This window comes from Schistocerca nitens, chromosome 6, assembly GCF_023898315.1.
Source record: "Schistocerca nitens isolate TAMUIC-IGC-003100 chromosome 6, iqSchNite1.1, whole genome shotgun sequence".
Classification (NCBI taxonomy): domain Eukaryota; kingdom Metazoa; phylum Arthropoda; class Insecta; order Orthoptera; family Acrididae; genus Schistocerca; species Schistocerca nitens.
In genome coordinates, this window is record NC_064619.1 from 496,287,274 (window position 1) to 496,300,606 (window position 13,333).

Genomic DNA, 13,333 nt, shown 5'->3' on the forward strand with positions numbered 1-13,333 from the left:
CCACCCGGCCTCCCACATGCCCACTATACGCCCTGGCTCAAAGTCCGTCAACTGCACATACGGTTCACGTCCACGCTGTCGCGGCATGCTACCAGTGTTAAAGACTGCGATGGAGCTCCGTATGCCACGGCAAACTGGCTGACACTGACGGCGGAGGTGCACAAATGCTGCGCAGCTAGCGCCATTCGACGGCCAACACCGCGGTTCCTGGTGTGTCCGCTGTGCCGTGCGTGTGATCATTGCTTGTACAGCCCTCTCGCAGTGTCCGGAGCAAGTATGGTGGGTCTGACCAGCACCCCCTATAGAGGAAAGCCTGCGCGCCCGCTCAGTGACGTCACGCACGTAGTCTGGTGCCGGTGCTCGCAGTCCGTTTGGCCACAGCAATAAGACTGTTACGGAAACCGCACGAGGAAAATTCGTAAAGAAATCTGACATACCTCTCTCATGAATTACAAGATTTCCTTTCTCAAATGACCCAGTTCTTTTGTCTGTAACTTATTTCTGCATACCATTTAGCCCCGACGTAAAAAGTGGCTGTAATAACTTTCATTATCTGAGGCATCAAAACTCCCAAATGAATGGACCCATTTCATTGTAGTTTATTTTAAAGTTGCTTTAATGGGGATTGTCACGACTTGTTTGATGGCAGTTTGGTTAGCCGTTCAAAGATCGTCAGCTACACAAAGTGCAAGTGTTTGCCACCAGTGTGCTCTTTTCCAATACCATTCCTAAACTGTAAGTGCTGTAGTATAAATTGTAAATCTCGAAAAGGCCAATATAAACGTCTGCAACGGTATACATTTATCTTTTATGGCTGGCCACCATTCACCATTCTTCCGTTTTGCAGCTCCTGTGTAAGACGATTTTTAATGACAAAAATTTTGATTGAAAGCCACCCGCGAAAGATTCTCGTATGCTCTCGCGGACTTTCTATTAGGGTTTTTGTTATGTTTTTTAAGTTAAATATTGCATCACTTTGACGCAGGTCTAATAGTGTGGACAGCAATTTGCAAAGTAGCACACTGGCAGCTAACATTTTAAGGACACTGTTATTGCCGCTGCTTATTCCTTATGTAGCAAAATCTATTTTAAAACCTGGTTGGATGATATACGTGTGAATTAAAAAAAGAAACACGAAAATTGGGCAAATAGTGTTCGAATTATAACACCCCCTAGAGAGAGGCACTGGTAATAAGCAATAGTATGAGTCGTTTCAAAAACTAACACTGCCCTGAAAGACATGTTCTACATATGTTTTAGTCCACCATTTCAGCAACCTCGTATTCATGCTTTTTTTTAAATTTAAAGAAATTTCTCCTGTTAATATTTTTTAAGTAAAATGCAGTTCTAATAAATGATATGATATCTCTTCTCAGTTTGTGCACCTTTCCCTAAGAAACTTTCTTTCCATTAAGAAAATCTCACTGACCTGAGATGAGTATGTAATGGTATTGCCATAAAGTTTTGGTATGCCAATACAAATTTCAATGAATTCTCTTTTCTCAGTAAGTTAACTAAATTTCCATTATGTATTGAAATTACATGAGGTCTCAAAATACAGATTACCAGGTTAGAATTTCGCTGCTCTAAACTGAATACCTTTGAAGAAAGAATGTTTCTGTACTAAGAAGTATATACTTTGAAACAAACTGTTTGCATGAATTGCACATAAATAAATTTCAACTACGAAGTAAACTTTCATTTCATCTGTTGAGAAGTTTTATGACGTGATGTGACCTGTGATGAAATAATTGTGAAAAATGAACACTTACCTTCATTTGGCATCACATTTGGGCTGCACTCACCAGTGGCTTAGATACTTCATCCTTCCGTAAGTTTGGGGAAAGGGGTGGGGGTGGTGGTTCAGCTCTATTTAGTTGCAATACTTTAACAGATCATCATTCCAAAATATATATACTGGTAATTGTTTAGAAGTGGAAAAAAAGTTTCATCTACTGACCATGCTGATATGAATGAATGCAAATTAAGTAAAAAAATTCTGTGTATGAATGAATTTATTTATTTCTTTTGTTCATCTTCCATACACTCTTGTCGATCACTAACACATGGAATGAGAAAAATTTTAGATTATAGTGGTTCACAATAGAAAATTATAGATGTACAGCATGAATACTATGTAGGGACAAAATAATTAAGACTTATGGACACCAAGGCCAAACATTAACAATAACCACATTCTTGAGACTTAAGTTTCATAATTTTAGGAATAATAATGATAAATTTTGAACAACATTAATTATTAAATTGCTATTTTATAATCTCCAGGGTAGTAATGGAAGGTCTTTAAGTGGGACACTAAAAGAATGCAAATAAAACACTGCACCATAAAGTTTTGTGGAGGAAGAATGCATATGAAAGCACTGTAGTAGAAAAATGGCAATGCATATAGACATTATATTAGGTCACCCTGTAAATTGCAAGTAATTACCAACTGTAAGTGTATGTTATGTGGCAAAAATGTGTCAAGTGGTGTTGGAATATGATCTGCTAACATTAATTAGATTAGGTGAGTGAAAAGCAATTGTGACAGGCTTAAGCTTTTTTAATATTCTTTTATAAACAAATATATTCAAAAAGCCAACAGAAGGGCATACCTGAGAGTCCACCTCAGATTTTTTCTCCTCAGCAAAGATGAGCTAACAAGAAGGCACTTTATGGCACAGAGCAAGCATCTATTTAAAGAGCTCAGTAATTAGTCAACCTGAGGATTAGTGGCACTCAATAGTGCTTGTAACAGAAGTGAGAGCTGTTCCAGAATTACATTACTATTAGATGAGGAGACCTGCCAATCATTATACACAAAGGCCATGAAAGTACTGCAAAGCCCTCCCCCACCAGCTTCTCCATTTGTATTGGTAGTAAAATATATGCAAACATGATCTACATAAGAAAATGTTGAGAGAACAACAGTTATAACAGCTGCAGAGAAAGTAGTAAACTCAGAAAAAGAGGGGCAATTGTCACAGCATGCACATCTGCACTCATAACAGTGACAGTAGTAGAAGACAGAGGAACACCACGAACACTACGTGAAATCGAAGTTTGTCTACCTAAAGAATGCATAAATACTATAGTAGCTTTTTCAACAGTAACAATTAATGAATCATTACAAATTGGCAGATTTCTCACATGTATCACAAGCTAAAGTAATAACTTCAGTATACAAAGAAAAGTATTGCAGAGAATGTAGAGAACTATAGAGCAATTTTGCTCTTGTCTTCCATTTATCACCAAAACAAACTAACCTTGTTTGCAAAAAAAGTGGAGTCTGCTATAGCACAGTTTGTGTAAGTTTTTCTCAAAATAATAAAGGAAGGTGATCAAAATGGCATTGTCTTGTCTTTGTCAAAGGCATGTGCCATGTTTGCAGCACATTCCGAGTTATATGACATGCCCAAAACACTACCTCCTTTATATTCCAAATAAGAATTTAGATGAATTTCATCTACACTCAAAACAACATTGACATCATTGCTGTTCAAGTATTGAAATTTCTGTCTTGCATAGGACAGGAAATTACTTCCCCCAAGCCTTTCGTGAGATGGATTCACATTAAATTTGCTGCAGACCCTACGCAGAGTGCTTGGATGTGGCATTTTCATTAATGAGCTGCTACGTAAAAAATTGTAAGCATGAGATGAAATGGAAAATAGCAAACAACACAGTATCATAAATGTAGAACTAAACCTATGATTAAATTTCTTTACATTTATGAGACTAACTTGTTCATATATAAAGTCTACCATCTCCTTTTCACTCTCCTGTAAACTGTCTTTCAGCACTCCTAGACTGTCTTTCACTATCTCTACAATACTATCTATAGAAGTTTCTGAGTGCCCACAATCTGTGTCTGAAAACTCCTGCAGTACACTGACAATTTCATGGATATTGGTTACAATTACAGGAAAAGATCTTTTTCCTAATGTCTTAAATTGTACATCTTTCTTAAACAATGAAACATTTAAATTACTATCTATAATGACAGAATGTGTGATTAATGGTGCTGGATTTCTTATTATCTTTAAAAAACAAACAAAATCACTGTGTTTTTCGATCACACTCCACTCGTTGGGCAAATCCACTTCCTTCGTACGCAACATCAACTCTTCTAAAGAACTGAAGCTGAAAGTGTTTTCATAGTCCTTCTGTGATGCTAAACTATATTGTAACGCTGCAGCTAACTGCTCATTTTCAAGCCTTTGCTTTTTCTCCTCTGGCCCTTCACGTCTACTTTCTTCCTTTGAAAGGTAGGAAGGACAGTTTGGGAGTAGTGATGGAACTGCATGTGGTCTCAAACGTGGTTTGAGAAGGGGGGCTCTTAATAACTGACCAGTCCTTTCATCCACAATTTGTGTTTCCCAAATAACATCATCCTTGTGGAAGTGAACATGACATACCTGTAATTAAAAATGAATAAAAAATGAAAACTGTGCTTACAACTGAATGTGATGACAATATTAATAGTGTGAAAACAATTTATGAATATAAAGTTAGTTTCTAGTTCTAAAATACAAATAGACTCCCAACTAAAATGCAGAATACTCAAGTGATAAATGTGGCCATGGCATAGTAACTCTATAAAACAATAACACTTCAATATCAAAACACATGCAGTTACATGTCATGGCAACAAGCTCTTAAAGAGATGGTGAAATGAAGAAAGTACTTTCCCCATCAAAAATTACAAACATTGACTAATGTTTGTAGCATGATTCAATAACAGTGACAATTTTTTTTATAATTTAGCCTTGAAGCTCATATATTCACAAGAGGGGTGGGACTTTTGCTTAATGTCTTGCTCTATTCCCCCCCCCACCCCCCACCCCACACACACACCTCGGACACAAGAAAGCATGATGACACCAAACTCACACAGGTGTAATCCATAGAAGCAACTGTGACACAGTAACAGAATAATACAAAGTAATTGTCACACTGTGTAACCTTTAGAACTACGAAATACTTAAAGGTAGTGCTTTTTATCAGATAGACACTGTTTTGCTTTTGATATCAGTTCATAACTTACATAAAAACTGACAGTATGATGAACTAATACATTGCCACTTATGTGCTACCTATTAGGCTAAACATGAGCACACAATTGCTTTCAAGTACTGTAGCTGTGTATCTATAAGACAGCTGTGTAGGTCACTGGCATGTATCTGAAATTCCAGACCCAGAAAGTAAGAATTTGTAAAATCCACAAGTATTTTTTATGTTTTCACAGTTTCTCCCTTTGCATTTTGTGATGGCCTGTTAATCCATTCATGTACCCATTCATTTTTCCTGTCTATGGTTCACTGTTAAGTCTAAAGCCTACTATATTCCCTAATAGTAACATTCCTTGCAATGACTTCAAATTCCCACCAATAATTTATTAAAAACAAGCGACTGAGACACTGTTTTTACTTCATTTTCAATTTCTGGGTAAACCACATTACTTGTTTTTGAACAGGCAACTTCCTAAAGACTTTTACAGCAAAAAGAAACACTAAATACAGAAGCAGAATACATCGAAAGTCGTCTGTATCTTAAGTGCACGTACTTAATTATAAACCGACTTTTATTCCTAACAACAGGCAGCATAAACAGTAAGTATAAAGATATACTGAGATATTTAACTACGTAAGTATGACTGTGCTTAGGCTATGCTGGTTGAACTTACAGAATTCATATAACCTATACCAGCTAAACTGTAGAATTGCCAGGGCAAGAAAACGAAACGCTATTTAGTTCGGCACTTATTCAGTTAAGATCTATTAGTCAAAATGTCGCTGACCTTCCTTACTGCATAAGTGCCTATTCTGTGTTAGCACACTTAACCTCTTTTAAGAAATAAACAAAACAAATACTTACTCTTGAACTTGAAGAAGGAGTGAAGTTATGTCTGCGAATACGTGACAACCATTTCTTCCTCGTTGCTTCATCCTCCGGAAATTTAAACACGGTTACTTTTGGTCCACCGTCGTAATTTCCTCTACAATTCGGCACACAACAACGATACGGCATTTTGCAGGCAACGAAATTTTCACAGCAAAGAAAAACAGATCACCAGTTTAGTGCACAGAAACTAAACAACCAAATCACGTACACTAACGCAGGAACACCATTCACTATAATACTAAACTGACGCGTAACTCGCCGAACGACTATTCACAAGCACTGTTCCGTGAAACTGTTGAAGAAGGGACTATGTGTGTAGCCATCTTGTGACGTCACGCACTACGTAGACAGGCTTTCTTTTACAGGGGGTGCTGGTCTGACACACCGGTGTCAATGTGTTCTTTTTTCCATTTCCAGGAGTGTATCTTAGTAAAATGGGAGGATAAAAATCCTACGTCAAGTTCGCTAAAATTCCTTTATTGATTAATAGTTTTAGCTCATTCATGAGCCATAGTCTGATCAATAAAAATTATTACTTAATTGAGCGTATATTTGCCACCATAGCGTGTATGTGTGTGTGTGTGTGTGTGTGTGTGTGTGTGTGTGTGTGTGAATTGCTGTTGGTTTCAGTATGATTAGGTGTGGGTTTTTTCCCGTCTCTCTCTCTCTCTCTCTCTCTCTCTCTCTCCCTCACACACACACACACACACACACACACACACACGTACCACACGCACAAACATTCCAGGTATCACAAAAACACATTCAGTAGCTGGTAATATCATTCGATAGTTGGCAATAACATTCAACACTTGGCAACATCAACCAATACAGTACATCAAAACGAGTATTCAGTTCCTAGTACTGTGAAGTCTGAAAACATCATTTGAAATGGTAGTTATAAGACGAATAACAGTGATAACAAAGGAACGAAAACCAACATGTAGACCAACATCCACGAAATCTGTAATTAGAACTTTAAATTGTAGTGGCTTCATAGAGAAGCAAAAAGTGGTAAAAAGCTTCAGACTTCACAGTACTAGGAACTGAATACTCGTTTTGATGTACTGTTTTGGTTGGTGTTGCCAACTGTTGAATGTTATTGCCAATTAACGAATGGTATAGCCAGATACTGAATGTGTTTTTGTGATACCTGGAATCTTTGTGCTTGTGTATGTGTGTATGTCTGTGTGTGTGTGTGTGTGTGTGTGTGTGAGAGAGAGAGAGAGAGAGAGAGAGAGAGAGAGAGAGAGAGAGAAAGAGAGAGGGAGATCGAGAGAGAGAGAGAGACGAAAAAACCCACACCTAATCATACCGATATATACAGTATAAGGACCTAAATGTAACCAGAATGAGATTTTCACTGTGCAGCGGAGTGTGCGCTGATATGAAACTTCCTGGCAGATTAAAACTGTGAGGACCGGGCGTGAGTCGTGCTTCGGTAGCTCAGATGGTAGAGCACTTGCCCGCGAAAGGCAAAGGTCCCGAGTTCGAGTCTCGGTCAGGCACACAGTTTTAATCTGCCAGGAAGTTTCCTAAATGTAAACTAAGTAATATAGACATAAACATGTACATATTTCAGGTCGCTGAAGGTGCCTTGAAAATAATAATGCCGAAACGAGTACGCCACAAAAATTGTGTTTCATTCGTCGTGACGTTGTGACGTGTTTGTGTAAATATTGTTCGACACAGAAAAAACGAGCAACACACTGATGTGTGTAGATATTAAGGTACCATACATATATAAAAGAATCTGCATATACAGGGTGAGTCACCTAACATTACCGCTGGATATATTTCGTAAACCACATCAAATACTGACGAATCTATTCCACAGACCAAACGTGAGGAGAGGGGCTAGTGTAATTGTTTAATACAAACATAAAAAAATGCACGGAAGTATGTTTTTTAACACGAACCAACGTTTTTTTAAATGGAACCCCGTTAGTTTTGTTAGCACATCTGAACATATAAACAAATACGTAATCAGTGCCGTTTGTTGCATTGTAAAATGTTAATTACATCCGGAGATATTGTAACCTAAAGTTGACACTTGAGTACCACTCCTCCGCTGTTCGATCGTGTGTATCGGAGAGCACCGAATTACGTGGGGATCCAAAGGGAACGGTGATGGACCTTAGGTACAGAAGAGACTGGAACAGCACATTACGTCCACATGCTAACACCTTTTTATTGGTCTTTTTCACTGACGCACATGTACATTACCATGAGGCGTGAGGTACACGTACACACGTGGTTTCCGTTTTCAATTACGGAGTGGAATAGAGTGTGTCCCGACATGTCAGGCCAATAGATGTTCAATGTGGTGGCCATCATTTGCTGCACAGAATTGCAATCTCTGGCGTAATGAATGTCGCACACGCCGCAGTACATCTGGTGTAATGTTGCTGCAGGCTGCCACAATACTTGTTTCATATCCTCTGGGGTTGTGGGCACATCACGGTACACATTCTCCTTTAACGTACCCCACAGAAAGAAGTCCAGAGGTGTAAGATCAGGAGAACGGGCTGGCCACTTTATGCGTCCTCCACGTCCTATGAAACGCCCGTCGAACATCCTTTCAAGGGTCAGCCTAGTGTTAATTGCGGAATGTGCAGGTGCACCATCATGCTGATACCACATACGTCGACGCGTTTCCAGTGGGACATTTTCGAGCAACGTTGGCAGATCATTCTGTAGAAACGCGATGTATGTTGCAGCTGTTTGGGCCCTTGCAATCGAGTGAGGACCAATGAGGTGGTCGCCAATGATTCCGCACCATACATTTACAGTCCACGGTCACTGTCGCTCTACCTGTCTGAGCCAGCGAGGATTGTCCACGGACCAGTAATGAATGTTCCGTAGATTCACTGCCCCGTGGTTTGTGAAACCCGCATCATCAGTAAACAGGTAGAACTGCCCATTGACAGAATTGCACTCCATGATTAAAGTCATCACCATGTAATTGCTGATGTAGCGATACATGAAACGGGTGAAAGCGGTGACGATGCAGTATGAGCATGACACTACTTTGACTCAGTCCACCGGCTCTCGCAATGTCCCGTGTACTCATGTGTGGGTTCATGGCAACAGCAGCTAACACACCAACTGCACCCGCTTCTCCTGTGACGGGCTTGTTACGGACCCATTTACGTGCTACGATCATACCTGTTGCATACAGTTGGCGGTAGATGTTTTGCAATGTGCGGCACGGTGGATGCTCTCTGTTCGGGTACCGTTCTGCATACACCCTGCAGGCTTCAGCTGCATTTCGTCGACACTCGCCATAGATGAGTATCATCTCCGCCTTTTCAGAGTTCGAATACACCATGGTCACAGTTCCTACAACACTACACTATTACAGACGTCTGGTAACACGGTGTACTACAGTTGGTCTGCGTGCGGAGACGAATGCAGAATAACAATAGCAACAAGCGCTACATGCGGACACTGCGACAGCTAGACCAAACCACAACAGTGCACTACAGCCACACTCGTAAACACGGTCGTCATCGTAAACATGTCCCTGCAGATGCTGCTCGCCGACCGTGGCACGCGTTTGTTACAATACGCAACTGAACGTCGGAGGTTTCAAGCGTCAACTTTAGGTTACAATATCTCCGGATGTAATTAACATTTTACAATGCAACAAACGGCACTGATTACGTATTTGTTTATATATTCAGGTGTGCTAACAAAACTAACGTGGTTCGATTTAAAAAAAACGTAGGTTTGTGTTAAAAAACATACTTCCGTGCATTTTTGTATTGTTTTGTATTAAACAATTACACTAGCCCCCCTCCTCACGTTCGGTCTGTGGAATCGATTCGTCAGTATTTGATGTGGTTTACGAAATATATCCAGCGGTAGCGTTAGGTGACTCACCCTATATACACTCCTGGAAATTGAAATAAGAACACCGTGAATTCATTGTCCCAGGAAGGGGAAACTTTATTGACACATTCCTGGGGTCAGATACATCACATGATCACACTGACAGAACCACAGGCACATAGACACAGGCAACAGAGTATGCACAATGTCGGCACTAGTACAGTGTATATCCACCTTTCGCAGCAATGCAGGCTGCTATTCTCCCATGGAGACGATCGTAGAGATGCTGGATGTAGTCCTGTTGAACGGCTTGCCATGCCATTTCCACCTGGCGCCTCAGTTGGACCAGCGTTCGTACTGGACGTGCAGACCGCGTGAGACGACGCTTCATCCAGTCCCAAACATGCTCAATGGGGGACAGATCCGGAGATCTTGCTGGCCAGGGTAGTTGACTTACACCTTCTAGAGCACGTTGGGTGGCACGGGATACATGCGGACGTGCATTGTCCTGTTGGAACAGCAAGTTCCCTTGCCGGTCTAGGAATGGTAGAACGATGGGTTCGATGACGGTTTGGATGTACCGTGCACTATTCAGTGTCCCCTCGACAATCACCAGTGGTGTACGGCCAGTGCAGGAGATCGCTCCCCACACCATGATGCCGGGTGTTGGCCCTGTGTGCCTCGGTCGTATGCAGTCCTGATTGTGGCGCTCACCTGCACATCGCCAAACACGCATACGACCATCATTGGCACCAAGGCAGAAGCGACTCTCATCGCTGAAGACGACACGTCTCCATTCGTCCCTCCATTCACGCCTGTCGCGACACCACTGGAGGCGGGCTGCACGACGTTGGGGCGTGAGCGGAAGACGGCCTAACGGTGTGCGGGACCGTAGCCCAGCTTCATGGAGACGGTTGCGAATGGTCCTCGCCGATACCCCAGGAGCAACAGTGTCCCTAATTTGCTGGGAAGTGGCGGTGCGGTCCCCTACGGCACTGCGTGGGATCCTACGGTCTTGGCGTGCATCCGTGCGTCGCTGCGGTCCGGTCCCAGGTCGACGGGCGCGTGCACCTTCCGCCGACCACTGGCGACAACATCGATGTACTGTGGAGACCTCACGCCCCACATGTTGAGCAATTCGGCGGTACGTCCACCCGGCCTCCCGCATGCCCACTATACGCCCTCGCTCAAAGTCCGTCAACTGCACATACGGTTCACGTCCACGCTGTCGCGGCATGCTACCAGTGTTAAAGACTGCGATGGAGCTCCGTATGCCACGGCAAACTGGCTGACACTGACGGCGGCGGTGCACAAATGCTGCGCAGCTAGCGCCACTCGACGGCCAACACCGCGGTTCCTGGTGTGTCCGCTGTGCCGTGCGTGTGATCATTGCTTGTACAGCCCTCTCGCAGTGTCCGGAGCAAGTATGGTGGGTCTGACACACCGGTGTCAATGTGTTCTTTTTTCCATTTCCAGGAGTGTATTTATTATTATTATGTGCGATTGGACCCATACGGATCACGCAAAGCTTTTCCGATTCAATTTTTTAATTCTCCAAACTTCTCTCATTCTTTCCCCATGAATTCTCTTTCTTTCCTCTGTCCATTTTGTCCCCTGTCTCTTGCAAACTTCATTCTCGGGTTGTACTTTCCAACTATTGATTTTTTGCCTGTATACATTTCTGTTTATAACTTCTGAAGAATTTATTTGTGCATTTGCTAGATCTGTTTTGGTTTCTTGTATCCAGGGTATGGTTTTCAATTTTTCAATGTATATTAAAATTTTGTGGGAGAGTCTGGGTGTTGGGAGTCTGTGGATATGACCGTAAAATTTTAGTCTTCTTTTCCGGATGTCTGCGGCGAGGTTAGATAATTTTTCTGTAGTTTTCCGAGACTGTAACCTGTATCCATCTTCAGTTCTTTTTGGGCCAAGAATCTTTCTGATAATTTTGCGTTCCTCTTTCAGGATGCCTTCCAGGTCGCCTTTTCTATGGAGTGTGAGTGTTTCGCTGGCATATAGTGCTTCGGGCTTGATTACTGTATTGTAGTGTCGTATTTTTGAGTGAATGGAGAGACACTTTTTATTGTAGATGTTGTGGGTTTTCCAGTATGCTCTTTTCAGTTTTTGCAGTCGAACTTTTTGTGCAGTTTTCTCTCCCCCTGTGGGTTCTAGGACCTCGCCTAAGTATTTAAAGAATGGAACTCTCTCAATATGTCCATATTTTGTAGTCAGTTTTTGAGTTTCAAATTTTGAGCAGATGAATTTGGTTTTTTGGAAGGAAATTTGTAGCCCAACTTTTTCGGCGCATTCTTTGAGAATGTCTATCTGTTTAATTGCTGTGGTCTCGTTTTCTGCTAGAATGGCCACGTCATCTGCAAATGACAAGCATGAAATTTTAATACCATCTTTAGATATTCCTAGTTGTATAGGCTTCCAGTAATTTTGATTCTTCAGTTCTTTTTCCCATTCTCGAATGACTTTGTCTAAGACAAGGTTGAAGAGGAGTGGAGACAAGCCGTCACCTTGTCTGACGCCGGTTTTGATCAGGAAGGGCTCTGATATTTCACCCAGGAATTTTATCTTAGAAGTTGTGTTTGTGAGCGTTTCTTTGATAAGGTTTAGGGTTTTCGGATCGAGTCCTAGCTCCTCAAGGATAATAAAGAGAGGTTGCCTATCGATTGAATCATAAGCCTTTGCGAAATCAACAAAGGAACAAATGATCGGACTGTTTCTGACTGCTTTGTATTTTAGTGTTGTCTTCAAATTGAAAATTTGTTCTGCACAGGATCGGTGAGGGCGAAAGCCAGCTTGGTATTCACCAATACTGTGTTCGAGTTGTTCTTGTGTTCGTTGAAGAAGACAAGCTGAGAGGATTTTATAAGTGACTTGGAGAAGGGAGATTCCTCGATAGTTGTTTATATCTGCCATGTCTCCCTTTTTATGCAGTGGATGAATTAGGGCGCATTTCCAATCTTCTGGTAGTTTTTCTGTCTGCCAAATGTCTGTGATGATTTGAGTGAGTTCTTTGAGGGAATTTGGTCCAAGATTTTTAAGTAGTTCTGCAGTGATATTATCTTCTCCGGATGCCTTGTTGTTTTTCAGTCTATGAATATGTCTTTGGATCTCCTCTAGTGTAGGTGGTGGGGATTCTGGATTTGTGCAGACAGCAGTTTCTTGAGGGAATCTTGAAGAAGGTTCAGGGCAATTGAGGAGTCCGGAAAAGTATCTTGCCAGCTCCTCACAATTTTCCCGATTTGTGAGCGCTAGTTTTCCATCTGGTTTTCTGAAACATAGATTTCGTGAGCCGTATCCATTGATTCTCCCAGCAAAGGTCTTATAGAAGTCTCGTACATTATAGTTACGGAAATTTTCTTCAATAGACTCACACTGTTCCTTGAGGTACTTCCTTTTGACTTGTCTGATTGTTTTTGCCACTTGTCTTCTGGTGTTGTGGAAGTGATCTAGATTTTCTGGGGATTTTTTACTGTTATACTTCAGAAAGGCTTTCTTTCTTTCTTCCAGCGCTTTTTCACATCCAGAGTCCCACCAGGGGTGTTTTGTGTTCTTTTTCAATGGGATCAGTTCTTTTGCCTTC

The 13,333-nt window shown here is 41.5% G+C and overlaps 2 protein-coding genes across 2 annotated transcripts in view; one reads left to right on the top strand and one right to left on the bottom strand.

Annotated features, from left to right (window-relative positions):
* The window catches only part of LOC126263423 (GTP-binding protein REM 1-like), a 259,836-nt gene that overhangs the window by 95,026 nt on the left and 151,477 nt on the right, over nt 1–13,333 (top strand). The gene's annotated exons all lie outside the window — the stretch shown is intronic.
* Nucleotides 2,081–6,251, bottom strand: LOC126263177 (uncharacterized). The gene is made up of 2 exons (XM_049960223.1): nt 5,878–6,251; nt 2,081–4,418 (listed from the first exon to the last, which is right to left on the bottom strand). The coding sequence occupies exons 1-2, from the start codon at nt 6,028–6,030 to the stop codon at nt 3,342–3,344; spliced, it is 1,230 nt and encodes a 409-aa protein (XP_049816180.1). The 5' UTR covers nt 6,031–6,251; the 3' UTR covers nt 2,081–3,341.

What these genes read in the sequence shown, in the direction of transcription:
- LOC126263177 (XM_049960223.1), bottom strand. Translation starts at nt 6,030, where the DNA reads ATGCCGTATCGTTGTTGTGTGCCGAATTGTAGAGGAAATTACGACGGT. An exon ending in CTCCTTCTTCAAGTTCAAGA is followed by an intron (nt 4,419 to 5,877) that starts GTAAGTATTTGT and finishes TTTTAATTACAG; the next exon opens with GTATGTCATGTTCACTTCCA.